The sequence below is a fragment of the Alexandromys fortis genome, unplaced genomic scaffold, assembly GCF_014885135.2.
Source record: "Alexandromys fortis isolate MF-2015 unplaced genomic scaffold, M_Fortis_MF-2015_v1.1 scaffold_3, whole genome shotgun sequence".
Taxonomy (NCBI): Eukaryota; Metazoa; Chordata; class Mammalia; order Rodentia; family Cricetidae; genus Alexandromys; species Alexandromys fortis.
The window spans coordinates 21494163-21515590 of record NW_026067909.1 but is presented as its reverse complement, the minus strand read 5'-3'; the positions used below and the strand labels follow the sequence as shown (position 1 = coordinate 21515590).

The 21428-nt window shown below is 34.7% G+C and overlaps 3 protein-coding genes across 3 annotated transcripts; all 3 read right to left on the bottom strand.

Annotated features, from left to right (window-relative positions):
- Positions 1-529: 529 nt before the first annotated feature.
- On the bottom strand, positions 530-1465 carry LOC126498602 (olfactory receptor 5B12-like). The gene has a single exon (XM_050137392.1). The coding sequence runs from the start codon at positions 1460-1462 to the stop codon at positions 530-532; it is 933 nt and encodes a 310-aa protein (XP_049993349.1). The 5' UTR covers positions 1463-1465.
- Positions 1466-7067: 5602 nt separating this feature from the next.
- On the bottom strand, positions 7068-8015 carry LOC126498600 (olfactory receptor 5B12-like). The gene has a single exon (XM_050137390.1). It carries the CDS (start codon positions 8010-8012, stop codon positions 7068-7070), a length of 945 nt encoding a protein of 314 aa, XP_049993347.1. The 5' UTR covers positions 8013-8015.
- Positions 8016-17179: 9164 nt separating this feature from the next.
- On the bottom strand, positions 17180-18133 carry LOC126498587 (olfactory receptor 5B12-like). Its single transcript, XM_050137376.1, has one exon. It carries the CDS (start codon positions 18131-18133, stop codon positions 17180-17182), a length of 954 nt encoding a protein of 317 aa, XP_049993333.1.
- Between the last annotated feature and the right edge of the window lie 3295 nt (positions 18134-21428).

The following is a 21428-nucleotide window of genomic DNA, read 5'->3' as shown; positions in this document are numbered from 1 at the left end:
CAATAAACAGGTTTCAAGTAGTGTGACTTGATAGTCTCCTTTAGATATCAATAGCTTGCCATTATCATTCTCTGTATCAGACTTTGGGAGTATTGTTACTTTCTGGGCTCTGGAACCTGGTGAATTTCATTGGCATCCTGAATCTTTTCAATTTTGGGAGATGTCTGAGCTGTGACTTTTGTTTATTTCCTGAGACATAAAAGCTACCTCCATTCTCAAGAAACTAATTTCTCATTTAAGAGGAAATAATTATACAATAGTTCATACAGACAATGTGGTGGCACTATGAAGTATTATAGTATATGTGATTACAATATTGAATTTCAGAGTGACATGACTTATCTAACAGAATATCCAAAATTAACTTTCCCTAGTCATAATCCTAGAAGAATGAATAGAATTAGCCTTATCTATGAAAATATGTTCAGAAATATTAAAATCAAGAAATAATGATTTTTAAGATATTTATCAACAAAAATAACAGGAAGTGTTAACATCATTTTCAAACATGTAACACTAAATTGACGAATCACAGTGAAGATACTGCTTTTCCAAGAAACTTCCTGACTGCATTCTTGACTTCTTTGTTCCTGAGGCTATAAACAAGAGGGTTCAGCATGGGAATAACCATGGTGTAGAACACAGATGCCATTTTGTCAGTGTCCATATAATGACTGGAACTGGGTTGTAAGTACATGAAGATAATTGTGCCATAGAATATGGAAACAGTGGTGAGGTGGGATGCACAGGTGGAGATGGCTTTCTTCCGGCCCTCAGTAGACTGCATCCTCAAGATTGCAACAAAAATAAGTAGGTAAGAGGTCAGGATAACCAATAGAGTAAAAGCGACGTTGAATGCTGCCAACACGAAAAGCACAATTTCATCTGTGTAGATAGCAGAACAAGAAAGAGCAAGTAGTGGGGGAATATCACAAAAAAAGTGATTCACCACATTGGAATTACAGAAAGAAAGTTGGAAAGTAAAGGACACATGAATGGAAGATTGCAAGATGCCATTTATGTAAGAACCAGAAACAAGCAGAACACACATTGTAGCTGTCATGGTGGTAGAGTAATGCAGGGGTTTGCACACTGCTGCATGACGGTCAAAGGCCATTGAGGCCAGAAGGAAACTTTCAATGGTAGCAAAGGCTGCAAAGAAGAACATCTGGGCAGCACATGCATTGTAGGATATGATCTTATCTCCTGTAAGAAACCCTTCTATTACCTTGGGAGTGACTGCGGAAGCATAAACACAGTCCACGAAGGAGAGGTTACTGAGGAAAAAGTACATTGGAGTGTGGAGTCGGGAGTCCAGAAGAATCAGCACCAGCATTCCAAGGTTCCCAACCAGTGTGAACAAATAAATGAAGGTGAAGATGACAAATAAAGGGACCTGCAGCTCTGGGACATCTGTTAACCCCACAAGAACAAATTCCATCACTTCCGAAATATTCTGCATCAGTGCTATTTGGGAATTGTGACAGGTTCCTAGAATGAAAAGAAGAAATGAAAAAATTTTCTATTCAGAACTTAACATGGTGATTTTTAAGTATGATTAAGTTCTGTTATTCACAAAGCAGCATTCTCTAGTGTGATGGAGACTACACTGGATTTTGGTTTGAAAAGTGCTAAATAGAGCCATTATCTGGGAGTAGAGAAAATAGAAACTTTTAATTCTTTGCTCCTCTTAGGGGTCCTTATTAAATGTATGACTTATTTCAGTTTTCTTATTTTAGTAACCCGCAAAGGACCTGTTTTTTTCAATAATTTCAAACACACCTGTCTAAAAGATACATAAAAGTCTTACTTTGAAGCATTAACAATATAGGAAAATGCAATTACTATATGTTAGTAGCAAAGTATATATAATTCATTTCCCATGCCTGACAGTTAACCAAGTTCAATGCCCTAGCTGTGTCTATGCACTGATTTAGGATACTGCCCCATGGATATTCAGTTTTATATTAATTTGATAAGGACTTTTCTTAGAAATTTTACTTTGAACCTTTGATCAGATGATCACTATATATGGGCCATTTTATTTGTGAAGTTTAGAAATGGTGCAGGTACATGGAAACCTAAAAACACAGTTCTTTCAAAAAGTAGAAACAATTTTAACTTCTTTATTTACATGTAATGGGACTAATATTTTTCAGAGGATATTTTCTATTACCATCAGAGAAGTTTGTTGCATTTGTTTTTGAGAGAGATAGGGTAAAAGCCAAGGAAGAGTTACCTTTGTTCTCTCTACATAATCTGTAACCTCAAACATGAAGTATTTCATGGTGTACCACATTGTAACATTGTCATATTGGATTAGATGGCACTTGATTATGCAGCTATGTTTACGTATGAGCCTGCCTCTTACATTGAGAGCAACATCTAACTTTGGAATAGTGTGCATTTTCCTCCCTCTGAATTGATACCATTTTATATTCAAAGACACTAGATGTTGTAATTATATACTTTTAAAATGACTGAGGTGAAAATATTCCTAATTCACAGAAGTTTCTTCAAGTACATTATAAGTAATGTGTAAGTTCTCCCAAGTTATAAAAGATATTAACATTTTTAAATTATGCAAATCATGTCTGCTACCTTCTATGGCCTTGCTCATATTTTCTTGGTTTCTTCAGAATGTTTAGCTCATGATATTAATGTCTAGAGTTTAATACTCTCAGGGAAAGGGACCCAGTAATTGATAATTTTAAATTGAGGTTGAAAGAATTACAACCTTCTGAAATTAAAAATGAGCTATAATTGGTGAACTTCTAATCCTGTCGAACGTTATCAATATTAGAAAATTAGAGCATGATCTCCCGCTGGAGTGAAATAATCACGACAAAATCTAAAGATTTTTAGACAGAAAAGCTTGCTGCCCTTGTGCAGCCTCATAGTGTAAAGCACAGTAGGTCAAACATAGGAATATTATCGATAATGATAGTTCTGTGACCTACTTGCTTCACTTTTCCAGACATTAGCTCCAATTTTTGTTTACACTTATTAAACAAAAATAACCAGATATTTTAGCCCTATATATAGTTCAGACTAGCTATACACAAGTAGTTTTAATACTTACTGTCTTGCAAGGGACAGACCAAGAGAAGTAAAAAGGAGAGGTCTGAAATATTTCATGTCCACATCATTAGCCTACCATCTATATCAATAAAAGAATCCTTCTGTTCTAATTTTCCACTGGTAGATATCTGCTGTGGAATGGAATCTGGTCTTGTAATATTGCCAACATCACAGCAGAGATCAAACTATACATGTATCTCAGGGGCAGCAGTACACGTGAGCAATGTCTCTTGAGACTTATCAACCCACATTGGCTTTTAGCCTTATCTTGCTAGTGACAATAAAGGATATTGTTTGGATTTAGTGGAATATCATTTCCAAAGACATTGGGGAATAGAAGAAGAGCTAAAAGAGAACAGCCTCTAGTTATCAGTCACTGGTCTTCCATAAGCAGGTTGAAGAAAAGTAAACAAACCAAAAGCTTGAATGTTTTATTAATTTTTTTTACTTAAGCATGTTTAACAAGTGTTCTGATCACATATTTTCTCAAAAGTTAAAAGACGGCCCTGGGACATTTTATTCTTTCATTTTAGCCTTGAAAACAAGAAACTTGTTTTTCCTTTTTGCTATGATGATAAATATATTTTCTTCTTTGTTCTTTTTTATTGAGCTCTACACTTTTTTCTAATCCCCTCCCTACCTAGCCCCTCACCTTCAACCCTCTGCCAATGTCCCCATGCTCCCAATTTACTCAGGAGATCTTGTGTTTTTCTAATTCCCATGTAGATTAAATCTATGTATATCTCTCTTAGGGTCCTCATTGTTGTCTAGGTTCTCTGGGATTGTGATTTGTGGGCTGTTTTTCTTTGCTTTATGTTTAAAAACTACTTATGAGTTAGTTAATATGATAATTGTCTTTCTGTATCTGGGTTACCTCACTCAAAATGATGTTTTCTAGCTCTATCCATTTGCCTGCTAAATTCAAGATGTTATTTTTTCTGCTATGTTGTACTCAATTGTATAAATGTACCACATTTTCCTTATCCATTCTTTGGTCAAAGGGCATTTAGGTTGTTTCCAGATTCTGATTATGACAAAAAAGGCTGCTATGAACATAGTCGAGCACAGGACTTTGTGGCACAATTGAACATCCTTTGGCTATACACCCAAAAGTAGTATTACTGAGTCTTGAGGAAGGTTATTTCCTAATTTTCTGAGACATCATCACACTGTCATTCAAAGGGGCTGTACCAGCATGCATTGCCACCAGCAATGCAGGAGTGTTCCCTTTACCTCTCAACCTCTCCAGCATAAGTTGTCATCAGTGTTTTTGATCTTGTCCATTTTTACAGGTGTAAGATGGAATCTCAGAGTTGTTTTGATTTGCATTTCTCTGATGACTAAGGATGTTGAACATTTTCTTAAGTGTCTTTCAGAAACTCCCAGATATCCCACTGAAATCAGCAACAAAATTTGTTTTTCTTAACACAAAGTATATCATATAGGTATATGTTTTTCTTCTTCATTTGAAAAATTGAGGCATCCCACATTTTCCTCCAGGGCCTGTCCATGAAATTCTCTCTCACATCCCTGTTGAGATAATCTCTGTAACTCTCCAGATCTAGCATGGCTTCCACAACCAATGTCCCTATTTTTTTCTGACCAATAATAGCTGCACTGCAGCTAAACTCTAGGCTTCTAGATGGACCAGAACCGATCCTATATGGAACCACTCATAGGTAAATTCTGTACTTCATCCAATCACTCTTCATGTCAACCTTCTCATTTCTCATTTGCTTATATAGAGACTAGCCAATTGAAGTAACTATTCACACATTCTCATAAAAAAGGAAAACTTGAAACAAGTCCAAGCTCCAACCACATAGTATCTATCCTAGACTTGCCCCCTTAGTTTCACCAAAAAAAAAAATCTAGTTTTTCACTAGGACACTCTTTAGATATCTCCTAACCCATAGGAACCTCCTACACCATGTCCCACATCTATAAAACCATATCTACCTACATACTCTGGGCTTGGACAGTAGGGAAAATAATGAACACCATATCAATCCCCTCTGTCCACATGAATTCATTCCATCCAAGATATTTCCATCTCTTAGTCTCAACCTGTTCACAAATCCTGCATTATGTCCAAATATGTTCTGACCATATCAGACTTGTGACTAAATAAAGAAATTCACATTGCCATTTATCATTCCAAATATACTAAGAATGTTGAACTTTCAAGTCAGTATATTTTCAATAAAACTTTTCAGATCTGTAGAGATACTTAAGATTGGGAATTTTGAATATGAGCCATATGACACAGAACTTACAAATAAAATCCTAAATTTCATTAAAGAATTCAGTGAGTTTAAGGAAGATACAAAGAAATGGGTAAATGAAGTTAAGAAGATAGACCTTAAGGATAACAATCACATGAGTAATAAAAGCAAAACCAGAAGACTGATCAAAGTTAAAGAAGACAATTCAAGACTTTATAGAATAGGCTTCAATCTGATGATAGAAACATTAAAGAAGACTGGAACTAAGACAAAGATGGAACTTAAAATCCCAATAATACCTAGAAAACACAGAGGATTCGCAATGTTAATGTCAGGTCCACTTTTCAATGTTCAGTAAATTGTGTAAATGTTGTCTTTAGCAATGGAACATGTCATCCGTTTGTGTAGAGCAACCTAATTCCTAACAATATCCTGTGCTGGTTGGTGATTCCACTGGAATCATGTTCTCACTGTCTAATAAAAATAATCAGAAAGAGGCATAACATATACTTAGCAAACTTGTGCAGACTCCTGCAGGTCCTGTGCTCATCAGTTCAGTCTCTTTGAGTCTGAGTCCTGATTTGTTGATTGAGCAGATCACATTCTCTATGTCCTCTCACTAATACAATCTTTTTACCCTCTTCCATGGTACATTCTGATCATGGAGGGGAATGGACCAGATGTAGATATCAACTTATGTAAATGTTGTCAACAGAAAAGATTGAAATAACCAGTAGTTTATGATGTTTACAGTTTTCATGAGGAATTTTTAAAAGCTAAGGTTAACACACACACACACACGTATATACATATATATGATATCAGAATGATATCAGAATTATTTTCAGTTCTGTGTTAGCCTACTTTTGATGATTTACATGAAATTTCATAAAATTATTTCTCACAACAGATGAATTATATACTTTTACATAAATGAGCCCCATTTTTTTTACCTATTCACTAGTTTATGTACATCTATGCTATAGCCAGAGGAGTAGTGAACATGGATACACAGGTGTCTCTAAAGTAGAACATAGAAATCATTTGGGTAAATATCCAAACATGGTACAATTGAGACTTGAGGTAGACCTTTCCCCAGCTTCATAAGGTAACACCACACTGATTTCTAAAAAAACTGTACAAGTGTCTAGCCAAGCAGCAATGAATAAGTGCTCCTGTCTTTTCTTTACATGCTTACCAACATTTGTTGTCATTTGTTTTACTGATCTTAGCCAATATATCTATTATAAGATTAAGTCTAATAATAGATCTACTTGCAATTTTCTGTGTGTTATTGGTGTACTTTACAATATCCTATCTTGTACCAAAGAGTTAGGAAAACAAATTCTAATTGGGGTGCAAGAAAAAGGAAAATATAATTTATTGTCGGTGATTTTTTTTACTAACTTATGTAGCTACTATGGATATCTGTGTGAAGAATTCTAAAAATGATAAAAAGTGATATAATTAAGCTCTACTATACTTACAATGACACTTTACTATTCCTTGATATATGACCAAAGGAAGCAACATCATGTTCAACTGTTACTTTTGCAGCTGTGTTTATTGATGTTCTTTTCACAATAGTTTGGAAATGGGTGCTATCTACAATCACTTCAACCAATGAATAGAAAGAAGTGTTGTAGATATAATCTGTGGAAAACTATTCAATTGTAAATCACATATAAGAAATAATTACAAGTCAAATATTCTTAGACAGTACAGGCACAATGAAAGATTTCAAGTCTTGAAAAAAATGTGTTAATTGATTAAGCCAAGTAAAGACAGTACTTTTCCAGCAAACTTTTTGAATGCCTTCTTGACCTCTTTGTTTCTCAGGCTATAGACCAGAGGGTTCAACATGGGGATGATCATGGTATAAAACACCGATGCCATTTTGTCTCTGTCCATAGAGTGACTGGAGTTGGGTTGTAAGTACATAAAGATGATCGTCCCATAGAAGAGAGAAACAGTGGTGAGATGAGATTTACAGGTTGAGAAGGCCTTCTTTCGGCCCTCTGTTGAATGCATCCTCAAGATGGCAATGAAAATAAGTAGGTAAGAGTTCAAGATAACCAAGAGAGCAAAAACAACATCAAATGAAGCCAACATAAAGATTATAATCACATTTATGTGGGTATCAGAACATGACAGAGCAAGTATTAGAGGAATATCACAGAAAAAGTGATTAATCACATTGGAATGGCAGAAGGAGAGGTGGAAAGTGAAAGCAACATGAATGGAGGATTGGAGCAATCCATTGATGTAGCAACAGGTAACAATTAGGACACATGTGGTCCTTGTCATGGAGGTTGAGTAATGTAGAGGCTTACACACTGCTGCATGACGGTCAAAAGCCATTGCAGCAAGGAGGAAACTTTCAACAGTGGCAAAGGCTATCAAGAAGAAAATCTGAGTAGCACATGCATTGTAGGATATGACCTTGTTTTGTGTGAGAAACCCTTCCATTACTTTGGGAGTGACTGCTGAGGCATAAATGAAGTCCACCAGGGAGAGGTTACTGAGGAAGAAGTACATGGGTGTGTGGAGTCGGGAGTCCAGTAGAATCAATATGATCATGCCAAGGTTCCCAGTCAGTGTGATCAAATAAATGAGAGTGAAGATGATAAATAAAGGAACCTGGAGTTCTGGGGTATCTGTTAACCCCACAAGAATAAATTCAGTCACCTCTGAAATATTCTCCATGAAAGTAATCTGTGAATTGATCTGAAATAAATCTAGGAGATGTACAAATAAAATTTATATTAGCTTATTATTGTCAGATAAAAAATACAAAAAAAGTTCTTGTGTTTATATTTTTAATTTATATACAGAGCAGAATCTACATTCAAAATGATATCCTTTAACTGGGTAAAGTCAGGCATTTTGCTCATATGGAAGAGGTGCAAATGGTACTTCAAACTTCTTTGAAGGCAGTCACTGCAACAGGTATTCTTTATTATAATTGTGGGACTTAATTCCATTTGCCTTGAATTTCTAACTGTATAGTCTGTTCTAAACTAAACTATCATAGACATGATAACTACTTGTATTATCTACAAACATTCTTGTTTAAGATATACTTTGAAAACTTACCCGGCAAAGAACATTGTGAAGAACAGTTCACTAAGATTTGGAATTGTATAACTAATTTGAAAATCTATTTCCTTCTTCACTATATCTTTCATTATTTTAAATATAACCAATGATCTGTGACCTTCTCTAGGGATACTTGTACCTAATTTATTTCTCCCTAATTTATGAGGACCTTTGTTGGATCATTTTCTTTAAACATTGTCACATTTAGGAAACAGTATATCTGTTCCACACTTTCTGGGTTAAGTGTTGATATATTTATATATGTTAAAATAAAAATATAGTGTCAGTGGTATGATATAGTAAAAGGAAATGGTGCCTCTGGTGGAAGGAAAGAACTGATTTGCTTGCGTATTATTTTCTGACCTCACATATACCTTAGGTCATGTTTGTACACCACTAGTATACACTCAAATAAACATAATAAAAAGAAATGAAGCAAAAAAACTGAGGTTTAAGCCCATAGCTCAGTTGTAGAGAGTTTGCCCACTTCTATAATACCCTGGGTTTCATCCCAGGAGATAAATTAAAAGAAAATTAGTAAAGGAAGAATTTTTAAAAGACCAAAGCAAAGATTTGTTTATTTCCCTTCACATATTTTTTTTCTTTTTTCTATAAAATAGTGTATCTTCTCCCAATAGCACCAATTTATTTACTTCATTTGAGTTTAAAGAATGAAAACAGTAAAATGGAAAAGTTTCCCTTACACTTCCTATATTCTTACTGTTCACAAACAAACCATACTTCAAAGTGCATCTGGCTCTATTCCCCTCCTTGGTGGATAAGGTGATTAGGGGTTGTACTATTGTAACTGCTGTAGAAAAGGGCCTTTGGACCCTAAAGATAGCTTTGACAATTGAATTTTTGTCTTATTTATCTTTCTGCACTAACCATCTTTTTAAATCAAAACAGGAGGTACTGCTGCCTCACTTTCCTTTAAGGATAACTATCATCCTAGCCTTTTCAAAAGGCATCAGATTATCTGTCCTTAGAAACTGGTATAATGTGGTGATATTGAATGGAATAGGAAATGAACCTGAGCAAAAAGACACCTAGAATTTGTGTGTCTGCTTGCAGGGGCTTAAAATTTCTAGACATTATTTTTCATTTTTTCCCTCAGTAAATTTTAATGGTTGGATATTCTCGCTCCCACTACAAGTCTAACTTGCGAAGGAAAATTATTATTTGTATATTTTATAATTTAAGCTTCTTTTCTGATGCTCTTGCATATATATTTTATGAATATCTTTATTCTCAGTCCCCCTTTCTACAACCCCATTAAATTTCCACTCCCCACCAATCTCTTTCTCACGTTCATTTCTATTCATTTGTTACATGACCCACTGGGATTAATTGCACAGTTAGTAGATATGTGGGTTTGCAGTAATCTCTGGAAGTTTATGGGCTAACAGTGGGTACAGAACTAAAATGAGCCAATCCTCCTTTTCCATGGTCTATCAATAGCTAGTATTTCAGAGGTATAGTTTGGTGTCCTCTAAAAATCTTCCCCTTCATTGGCTTAGATTTGGTAGCCTTTTTGTGGTCCAGGTGCAGGTAACTACAATTCTTGGTAGTTACCAATTTAAATAGTTTTATATAGAGTCTAGAGTATGAAATTTTGTATTACGTTAACCCATCTTTCTGCTCTAACAAACTTTCTTTCACTTACTCTAAAATAATCCTTGAGCCTCAGAGAAGGTATGAGTGTTTTTCCTAAAGGATGCAATGCTTTGAAATTACTTACCAATGTCCTAGGAACTGACAAGTGTTGGAAGAAGGGCTGCAATGGTGGAACACATATATGAAAAACTTTCATATTTACGGTATTTATACAATGTCCACACCCAGGAAATCATCTTGTTGTGGAGTCTTCTTCTATTCATCCAAATCTGTGAAACTTTGCTGTGAATTAAAATCTGGGTTTCAGCTTAAAAATTTCAAGATCCGAGTGGTGAGCTTTGCAAGTATCTAGGGGAGCAATGTCATGCCAAATCATGTTTTTAGATTCTCTTGCATATATATTTCATGAATATCATTTATTTTCAGTTAATATCTCTAGAGGCCTATAATTCCACATTGTACATCCAAGCAAACACTTTAGAGGTCTATAAACATTTTGCTGAGAATGTTTATGAGGGTGTTCAGGATTGGCAGTTCAGGGAATAGAGCCTACAATTATCACTTCACTTGGACTACAGCCAATTTGGGCAAAAAATAACAACAAGCATCATTGAAGTTTCTGAACACATTCTAGAATTATGATTTGTATTCATTATTATCATATTTTTCATTATTTAAAACAATTTTCAGAGTTCCTCTGAGGAAGATAGTTTGTTTTCTTTTTAAAAAATTCCCACAGGGCAGGGAACCCTGACTGCTCTTTGAACTGAAGAGGAAGGGGGAAGAGGATGGGGGAGGGGAAGGGAAGAGGGGGGAAGGAGGTGGAAATTTTTAAGTAAAAATAAAAAATATATAAAAATTTCCAATTCAAATATATTTGATCATATTTTCATCACCTCTAATATATAGCTTTGTCACAAAGCCTTGTTATGTCTCAACAAAAATTTTCTTTCAACATATATTTGTAAAGAAATAATCTAATATTTTACCACCACAGATTAATTTGGTTTTAATTATATTCTTTTTATGAATATAACTCAAGGAATTTATGTGCATTGTACAGTATAATGACATGGTATTGATATACATGATGAATAGCTCATTTTGTAAGTCTGATTTGCATAGTCCTTATCTTCTGCATCATTATATTTTAGCTTTCAGATCTTTAATGTTTTTTTCCACAATAATATCCTTTGAATTCATTTAAATAATGCAACAAGATTTTAAAATTAAACTGCAGGAATGAGTTCTTTCTTTGAAAAACTAAGAGAATTTATTGTTTCTCTGATCTCAAGTTCCATAGTGGAAGTTTCAGCGGCTTTAGGTCCTCAGCCCCTTAACACATTGGAATCTGCCTGGATAGTTCTCTCACAGAGATCTGTACCCAAGCAAAACTGGACTTGTATCTTTGATGGAAAAATGTTTCAAGGAGAGAAAATATGATGCCCACTTAGATTTATGAAAACTAGAAAGAGAGGTGCTCTAAGAACTCTATGTTAAGTATCATGACAAGTGGGCATTTCTCGAAGGAGAGTAACAGTAAGGTGTATTTTGCATTTATAGAAGTGTGCACGCCTATGTGTATTTATCCAAGGTTTATTTATAACGGTTACTTTAATGCTAATAAACAAGCACACTCACACCCAAACCCACCCACCCACCCATCCCCTCTTTTTTCTTCTATGCTCTCCTAAAATTTGATTTGTTTCAAGAATAAAAGTTAAAGAATTTTGTCCCAGAAAGCAAAGTTGCAAGGTGTATTTATCAGGAGTATCCTTCTCAAGAGTAGGGTTCTAGACTTATTGGATTACGCATCATATTAACTCTTGGTAAGCACATCATTGTTGCTGTCTATGATTTCATTGATTGAAGTCTGTCTGAGAATGTATCCTTTAGATATAATGGATTTACTTGCTGCCTATCTGATAATAAGAAACACATTTCAAAAACACATTCTAATTTGAGAGCCATTGGTCTTTAACAGTGCCATATAATGCCCCCTTACTTTTGTGAGCAGCAAAAGCAGATTAGATCATGAGACAGAACCTCTCCTATGTCTTTCAAGGTCTTTCCTCATTACTGCAATTTCCTATCTCTCTTGCTTGCCTGGGTAAATTTTTTTATTACTTACTTTTTGGCTGTTGTGATAAAGCTTCATGACCAAAAGCAACTTATAGAGGGAAGAGTTCATTTGGGTTTGTAGTTCCAGGGGGTTAAAGTCCATAATGGGGGGATGGCACCAGGTGACAGGATCAGGAACATGGCTAATTACATGTCTTCCCCATGTAGAAAACATAAAACGTGAACTGGGAAAGGGTGAGGCTTTAAACTTTCAAAGCCTATCCCAAGTTCTTCACCAATACTCTCAATCCTACAGTTTCTAAGGCATCCCTAAATGTCATTACCATCTTGAGACCAGGTGTTCCAATATATGAGCCTCTGGAAAATATTTATCATTTAAGCCACAGAAGGGCTTAATTGGAGTAAGACTCTTGATCTGTATCGTCACGTAGCATAATTTTAAGTCCTACTATTGTCACAAATTGTGGATAGGTGTTCCTCAAGTTATTTATATCTACAGATAGATGTATATTTGAGTGGGTATGCACAGAAGTCCAAAGGAGAAGCAAACTGGGTAAAGATATTAGAATGAAAACCTATTGTAGAGTCATCCATCATCATGGATAAAAATTTGAAGTTTAATCCCAGAGGGTTCATTGCCAGCATATTTAAAACAAAGTGCAATATGGAAAATATTCTCTGAGCAATATTAATTCCCATGATCATTGTAGCTCAAGGTGTAAAATAAAATTTAAAGAATATATACGTGGAAACTTTTCAGAAGCTGGATTTGTCTGTGACAGTGGATTCTATTGCTAAAAGACCAAGAATTTAATGTGGTATCAACTGATAGCATAGATGTCAATGGGCCATAAAATACATGTGATATCTCACCTATGGATGGTTAATGGTCTAGTGAGAGAAGAGTCAGGAATAATCTGGGGAATTTGTGTGAGGTCTGACCCTGTAGATTAAAAGAAAAGTTCATGTCATTAACAACTTCTAACCTCAGCTCTCTGCATGGAATGCAGGTATTTGGTTTTAACTCCTCCATTGATGAGACATCCCTGTGTGACTAACATTCCTGGTTTTCTTGGTGCTTCTCTATGAGTACAAGGGAATGTATTGAAAACTCAACTATGCCATGTTTCTTCCTAACCCCATAACGGCTCCTTCAATCATGATATCTCTTTCCTTGCTCTCATATCTGTCCTTCCTCCATCTAGAGTACACCATTCCCTCAAATTCTCCTCAACCCTCCCCTTCACCCCTTTTCTTCCCCTCTTCCACTTCCTTCAAAGTATTTTAATAAGAAAAGTAATGACACAAGAGTGCCTTATCTCTCAACTCTTATACAATGTTAATCTTAAAGACTTACCAAAAACAATAGACATAAATGACTCCCAACAACTGTTGTAAAAATCCTAGAATTTAAAAATAGCTTGAGTATGTAATGGTATAAAATCAACAAAAAATGCAACTCTTTTTTCATCAATAATAAAGAAGACATATAAGATACCAAAACATATTTCCTTTTAATAGAAAAAAATAAAGAAAAATACCTAAAAATTAACATAGTCAATGTAGTGGGGAAATCTACAATGAAATTGTTGATCAATAAAGAAATAAATTATTTGGGAATTTCCCAAATAAAGACATTCAAAAATCCTGGGATATANNNATAAAGTGAAGATAATTTAAAACTTCTTTGGATATTGTCATCATGAATTAGATCAGTTAGAAACAGAGAATACTCATTAGGTGCTAGAGATAGAAACCCACATGGTAACGGTAACAATAACATTACTTAGAATAAAAGAGAAGTTTACAGGCAACACAGTGTATGTTCAAAAGACTGTTGTAATATAAATCTTAATCCTGATTCTAGACCCAGTTCAACCATTTATATCACACTGAAACAAAACTGTAAACATCAGTAATCATCCCCTCACATCTCAGCACTCACTGTCCTTACACATACTATCCCCTATTATTCAAAGCGTCTAATGTCTTTACAAAGAAGCTATTTTGATTACAGAAGGATGGTTATAAAAAAATTTGGTCAGAATTGAGTTTTGGGGAAGTAAATTGATGGAGAACTTGCATAAATATCTTAAAATCTAGTCATGATATAGATTTCAAAGGTTTCTGAAGCTGAGATGTGCGTCTCAGAAATTTCAAATTATATTCAGGTATTACTCTGACAACTTCTTGGCTATTTTATCTAGTTTCCTGTAGAACTAATTAGACTAAGCACCAGTATTAGTACAGATATGAAGTACTATATAAGGCAAAAGTATATTCTCTTTTTTCCTGTTTGAACAACCTACACCTGCAGCGAGTAAAATCTTTATTATTTAAAAAATAAACTACCTGAGTTCAAACTGTGACATTTACCATTATTGAGAAAAGAAAAATTAATGCTCATTTGTATATTGTAGGTCTTCCATTAATAGATGATTTCTCTGTCATTATCATCACTTGGTGGAGAGAGGACAAAAAGCTAGGAAAGCAAAATTTGTTTCAAAGATGTTCCAAACTCTTTTATCTACACCAAAATTAGAAACAGAGATGTTTTCAAATCTTGATGAAATACAATCTCTGTACTTCATAATTTGTAGATATCAAAATGCCTTCATATCTTCACATACTTGGAGACATCATATTTAATAACACATTATATTTCTAGTTTGGCAGGACATAAAAATCAGAATTGGTTGACTAATTTTTCTTAGTCCTTGGAAATTCATAATTCTTTCCTAGCACCTTTTAGTGAACCTTTTTGTAAGATGTACCCATACCTGTATGCATTCTCTGGACTAATTATACCCAATGCATCATAATAAATAAAAAAAAACATGAAGTTAGAAAAGAAAATATCCTGGAGTAGGCTGGAAAAGTTGGAAGAAAGCAATAAGCAGTTTGAGATCCATTGTATTTACATACAAAATATTCATTAAAAAAAACACCAAATTTAAGAGTAAATTTTATTGACTGCTTACCTTTATAATTTTAATGAGAAGTTTGATATTAGACTGGTGATTACTTGTATGTTTCTTAGGTATATTTTTCTAGATTCCTAATAATATTATTGAGTACTTATCATAAAAGTGTTTTCTTCTCTGAAACTGAAGTCTCTGCTATAGAGGTTTCATAAAATTATTTTTAAATTTTGACATTGATTTTTATTCATTTGTGAAGTTCGTTTTCAAAAATTTAGATATTCCTAATGCTCCATTCCTATAAGTGGTCCTTTTTAACTATTGAATTAATATTGTCAGAAAAGGCTTCATAGTGGAGAGTCAATGAAATAATTTTTGCTATATCTATAAGGCAGCCATTGCTATTTCCCTGATATTTATATTTTTACTGTGAATTCCTCAGATAGGCTCTCTGATAGTATAATTGTCATTGTTCATTTGACACAGGCCCATGATCTTTTCCTAATTTCCTAAGCATGTAAACAGTTTCAGGGTTCAAGGTAGAGTGCATGCTGAGAGATAAGTTCAAGGTACAATTACTAAAAACAAATAGATCTGTGATGTATAGGAAGTCAGATTGTTATACACTAACCTCTGAGTTGTCCTTTCCTAAAGTGCATAGAATCATCACTGTGATTCCTGTGATCATTAACAAAGAATACCATTTTGTGTTTGTTAATCCACTCTGCATCAGTTATGCTTTCTCTAACTCACTCACCCATTTACTCCCTTTTATAAACACTCACAAATTAAATAATTTGCTACTTAATTATAATTGTTCATTAAATATTCATTTAGTAAATTTACTAAACAGCAAGAGTAGGATATGACAAGTGGACTGATAAAGATCAGTTAGCACAGGGAATGCACAGTTCTGTCTGGGTATCAATTCCAGTGCTCACAATTACTGTACTTCCATGGTAACCCTACTATTAAGTTTCCTTATCAAATATTCCACCTGCATCCCACCAAAAAAGTGGTTCTCATTGTTATTATTCTTGAGTTTAATATCTTCATTTAACTCAAAGTATTATTCAGTAATGAAATAAATGCATTGTCAATTTTATCTTTCTGATGACTTCCATCCCATATGGAATCCAGTTATAAACTTCTAATTGTAGATTCAGGAGTATACTTACAAAAACTTTACAGAAATACAATGATGGAAAATTTTGCTGTGAAAAAAAATATATTAGATGTGGTTAAACATTTTCTAGAATGCAGGAAATGAAGAGATATTTTAAATTGTTTTGTTTCTTGCTCTGTTAATAGTTTTCAGCATTTTATACATATTTTCTTTAAGAAAAATACTACTTAAATGTTGAGAGTATTCGTATATTACAACTTAGAACTATATAAATTATGAAGCATACAAATTAACCTACGAATTAATGTTTGTAGACTGCAGTCTGTATTTCCCCTCTAGAATTTATTATTAGTTAAATTTAGATAATTTGTTTCCACTCATGAAAACTCCATCACTAAAATTACTTTAACATAATGGTTAAAGATTTCTGTGTCACTAAAAACCATGTGAAATTAAGGTATTTGGGGTGAGAACCTGGAATTTCTCAGGGCAAAAATCTCAAGATAAATTTTTATTATACTAATACCTGAGAACAATTAATTTATCTCATACAAATATCATGGAGCTATTTTAACTTTAATATTTATTGAAAATTGAGGTCAAGAATAATAAAGAAAGGAAGCAGAAGTATATACTATGAATAAAGGGAAAAGCAAGATGGGAAAATTATGTAACCAAACTCTAAAAAGAAGCAGTCATAATTATTAATGATAATAATAAAACATTTAAAAATGTAACTGTTTTCATGCACACATGAAGTCAAACTAAAAATATTATGTATCAAATTATGAAGTGGTATTGCATGTGAAATTCTATGGCATAATATTGATTTAAATATTAAATTGATATCTCATTTCTTCCTAGGTAGACCCCAATTTCACTATAAATTAGTCATATAACCAATGCATGAATACAGATTTTTGTTTTGTAAACTAACAATTCTAACCATACATACAAAATAATTACATACAAATTATTCCTCAAGGACACAGGTCCAAAGTTTCACATTCTCAAGAAATACTTTATAATTAATTAACTAAATTCACTGCAGACTTTAGTTTTTTAACAACTTTCATGAATGCATTTTTGACCTCTTTGTTTCTCAGGCTGTAGACCAAAGGGTTCAACATGGGTATGACCATGGTATAAAACACAGATGCAATTTTGTCTGTCTCCATGGTATGACTGGAGCTGGGTTGTAAGTACATGAATATAAGTGACCCAAAGAAGATGGATACAGTGATGAGGTGGGATGCACACGTAGAGAAGGCCTTCTTCTTTGCATCAGCTGAACGCATCCTCAGGATAGCAATGAAAATAAGCAGGTAAGTGTTCAAGATAACCAAGAGTGTGAAAGCAACATCCAGTGTAGCCAAGATAAGGAGTGTAATCTCATTTGTGTAGGTGTTAGAACATGAAATGTTTAGCAAAGGAGGAATGTCACAGAAAAAGTGATTAATTATGTTAGAAAGACAGAAGGAGAGACGAAATGCAAGGGCGACATGGATGGAAGATTGCAGGATTCCACACATGTAACAGCAGGTGACTATTACAACACAGGTGGTACTTGTCATAGTGGTAGTGTAATGCAGGGGTTTGCACACTGCTGCATGGCGGTCATAAGCCATTGAGGCCAGGATCAGACTTTCAATAGCAATAAAGGCTACAAAGAAGAACATCTGAGCAGCACAGGCATTGTAGGATATGACCTTATTTCCTGTAAGAAACCCAACCATTACTTTAGGAGTGATTGCTGAGGCATAAACACAGTCCACCAGGGAGAGGTTACTGAGGAAAAAGTACATGGGAGTGTGGAGTCGGGAGTCCAGCACAATCAGCATGATCATCCCAAGATTCCCAACCAGTGTGATCAAATAAATGAGAGTGAAGACAATAGACAAAGGGACCTGTAGTTCTGGGACATCCGTTAGCCCCACAAGAATAAATTCTGTAATCTCTGAAATGTTCTCCATCAGCGTCATTTGGAAATGATCATGACAAGTTCCTAGGACAAATAATAAAACATACTAGTTGAGTATCAGCAGAATTCTAAACTATCATGAGGTCCTTACCTCATTTATTTTTCTAGTGAAAGACACTGTTTAGAAGAAGGTGTACTTCATGCTAGGGAACTGTGAGCAGTTTGCTCATATGAAAGTAATACAGATGGACACTGAACTTCTTTTCTGACAGAGATAGGTATAATAAAAAAAAATCTATGGAGCTCAATTACACTAAATAGGTTGATGCACACAGCACTAGATCATGATATTCATAGTCAATACTTATAATATTTAAATGCATGTTTGTATAGAATAGACATTGGAAGTCTAAGGAGCATCAAACACTGTGAGGAATATATGGGCTTTTGAATATTAGCATAAGTTCTGGAAAATGAGTTTCACTTGTTTGGTATATCCTCCTATAACTGAAAGATTCATAGTAGTCTGGGAAGCAGATCTAGGCACACCCATATTTACTCCCTGATTAATGAGAACCCTTATTTAGTTCTTTTCCTCTGTACACATTAGCAATTATAGAAAATGCATGATATCTTCATATATTTAAGCAGGATAAAATATAAGGAACAATATTTTCAAAATTGGTGAAGAAAATTGTACTTCATTTCTCTACATTTCAATCATGGTCATATAGACTGATGTTTATCCTTACTCACCATCCACCATATCTTTATGATTTGTGACTGGGGAGGACAGAGAGGATAATTAAAAAAAATTGTTCTCATTCTTCCATAGAGTCTCTCTTCAGCAAGTGACAATGCATAGCATATCTGATTTACTTACCTCCGGAGTAGTTCCAATGACAGGTGGCTGCTACTGGAGAAAGTATGAAATGCCCATCACCTAAAAGAAACCCTGACTCTGAAATGTTGAGACATACTAATTCCCAGCAATAAACTTCACTCTAATTCAAGGCAGAAGAAGATTTATAAGGATAGCCAAATTCAATGTGGTTTTCCCTCTTTTTGGTATAACCATCACTTTAACATCTTCTAAGAGGAATCTTCTGATCTCCTGCATCAAAATAAGAATAATATAAAGCCTTGTGTTATGGTTGAAAGAGTAGTGAAGCAAAAGGTAGAAGAAAGCTTGTGGTGTTTCTGTAGTATGCATATTCAAAATTTATTGCCATTACTTTTATTTTGTTTTCACTTGGAAAGTAAAAATCGCTGGATTTTGTTTCCATTACAATTCTAAATTGCTATCACTGTAGATTTTAGTCCTAACCATTGTTTTACGAACAGACAAATGTACAAAGGAAATGAGGTATGGAAAGCCTCAAGCTCAGTGTTTGCCTACACCAACACACGGGAAAGCTTTGTTTGAAATGTTCTACTTTCCTTCCCGGACAAGCTTTACTGTAGAACACAACTTTGGACTGTGTTTTTAACAGTATCAAGGTATACATCTCAAGCTCCATATATGTCTCAGGGGAATCAGTCTGTGACAGTAGATATCTCAGGAGGATTGGCATCCCATGTTGGCCATTCATTCTGACCTTAAAGGTGACATAAAAACTTTTGAAGTTTAATGGCAAATCCTTGAGAAGATATGAATAGATAAATAGATTAAAGTAACTCTAATTATCAGCCCAGTTGAGCAATAGTAACCACAAAAAATTCCACTGGAATACCAGGGCCAGGCTCCCATCCCAGGCGTGTGGGTTTCATAACTTAGTTTTAATGATCATTTTTTTCATTTTATTAAAATTTAATTTTAATAAAATATCCACTGTCTTAGCACCATAGTTCTCTTCTAAGAATTTTTCATTTTTGTTTCATGAATTTATCACCATACACCAACTATATACATTCATCAAATTTTAAAGAAGAATGCTAGATTTTGTCACTTGTATTCATTGTGTAGCGATCAATGCGTAAATCAGGGAAATTAGCATTCCCCGTACATTATTTGTTGTTGGGAGAAAATACAAAGTTTCATTTTTTAGTTATTTAAAAATAAACTATATTTCTCTTAGCTTACATGATCTTATTTTGTACTATGCTTACAGTTGATTAGTAGGAGTAAGTACTTTCTTCTCGTTAAAATCAGAAACTATACTCAGAAAGTCTCACCATGACTGCATAAATATGAACAAGGAAAACAGCAGTAGCATAGCAATGTGATTTCGGCAAAGAACATGAGGTCTCAACCCAATGCAAGAACTATGGACACCTAAGGAATGCTGAGAGTTGGGGAAATGGTCTTGTTCAGGAAACAGCACACAACTAGCCATCCAATACTAAGTTGCCAGCCATAAAAACATATATACAAGAAAATTAAACAGAAAAGATAATATTTTGGAATATATATCATATGCATGTAGCTACAATAAGTGAAACATTGGCCATGAATTTAAAAGATAACAAAGAGTATATGGGAGTAAATAAAAGAAAGCAAAGAGAAATCATATAATGTTGAATTAGGAGCAGCGGGGCTGCGTCCCCGGCACCCGGCTGCCCGCATGGCTAGCTTATGCCCTGAAATAATTACACTGAAACTGTATTTTTTTTAAACACTGCCTGGCCCGGCTAGTTCCAGCCTCTTATTGGCTAGCTCTTACATATTAATCTAACCCATTTCTAATATTCTGTGTAGCACCACGAGCTGGCTTACCAAGGAGGATCTTAACCTGCGTCTGTTTGGAGTGGGAGAACCATGGCGACTCCTTGACTCAGTTTCTTTTTCCCAGCATTCTCTTCTATTTTTTCCACCCACCTATGTTCTAACCAATAAAATGGGCCAAGGCAGTCTCTTTATTATAATTAACCAATGTCCTTCCTCCATCAATATAATGATATTAAAATCTCATTAAGAAAAAATTGATGTGGATATATTTCATTTTATATAATTACCACTGATTTGAAGTTCCATGGTAGAATTTTCTTTATTTTGTTAATGTAGTCAAGAATAGTTATCCATTTGTATTTGTCCTAGGGTTTACCTTCAAAGCATTTTCCTGTTTTCTATTGCAGTATTGTCTTTACTAGCCAATATACTCTTCCCAAGATTCAATGTCGTATTTGTGGAAAAAGTGCTAAATGGATGTCCATACTTAGTGATTGATTGATTGATTTTTAAATTACCGCCTCCTCCCCGTTTCCATTTCCCTCCCCCTCATCCCACACATCTTCTTCTCCCCCCCCGTTTCCATTTCCCTCCCCCTCATCCCACACATCTTCTTCTCCCCCCACCCCCCCCTCCCCCCCCCCCCCCCCCCCCCCCCCCCCCCCCCCCCCCCCCCCCCCCCCGCCGG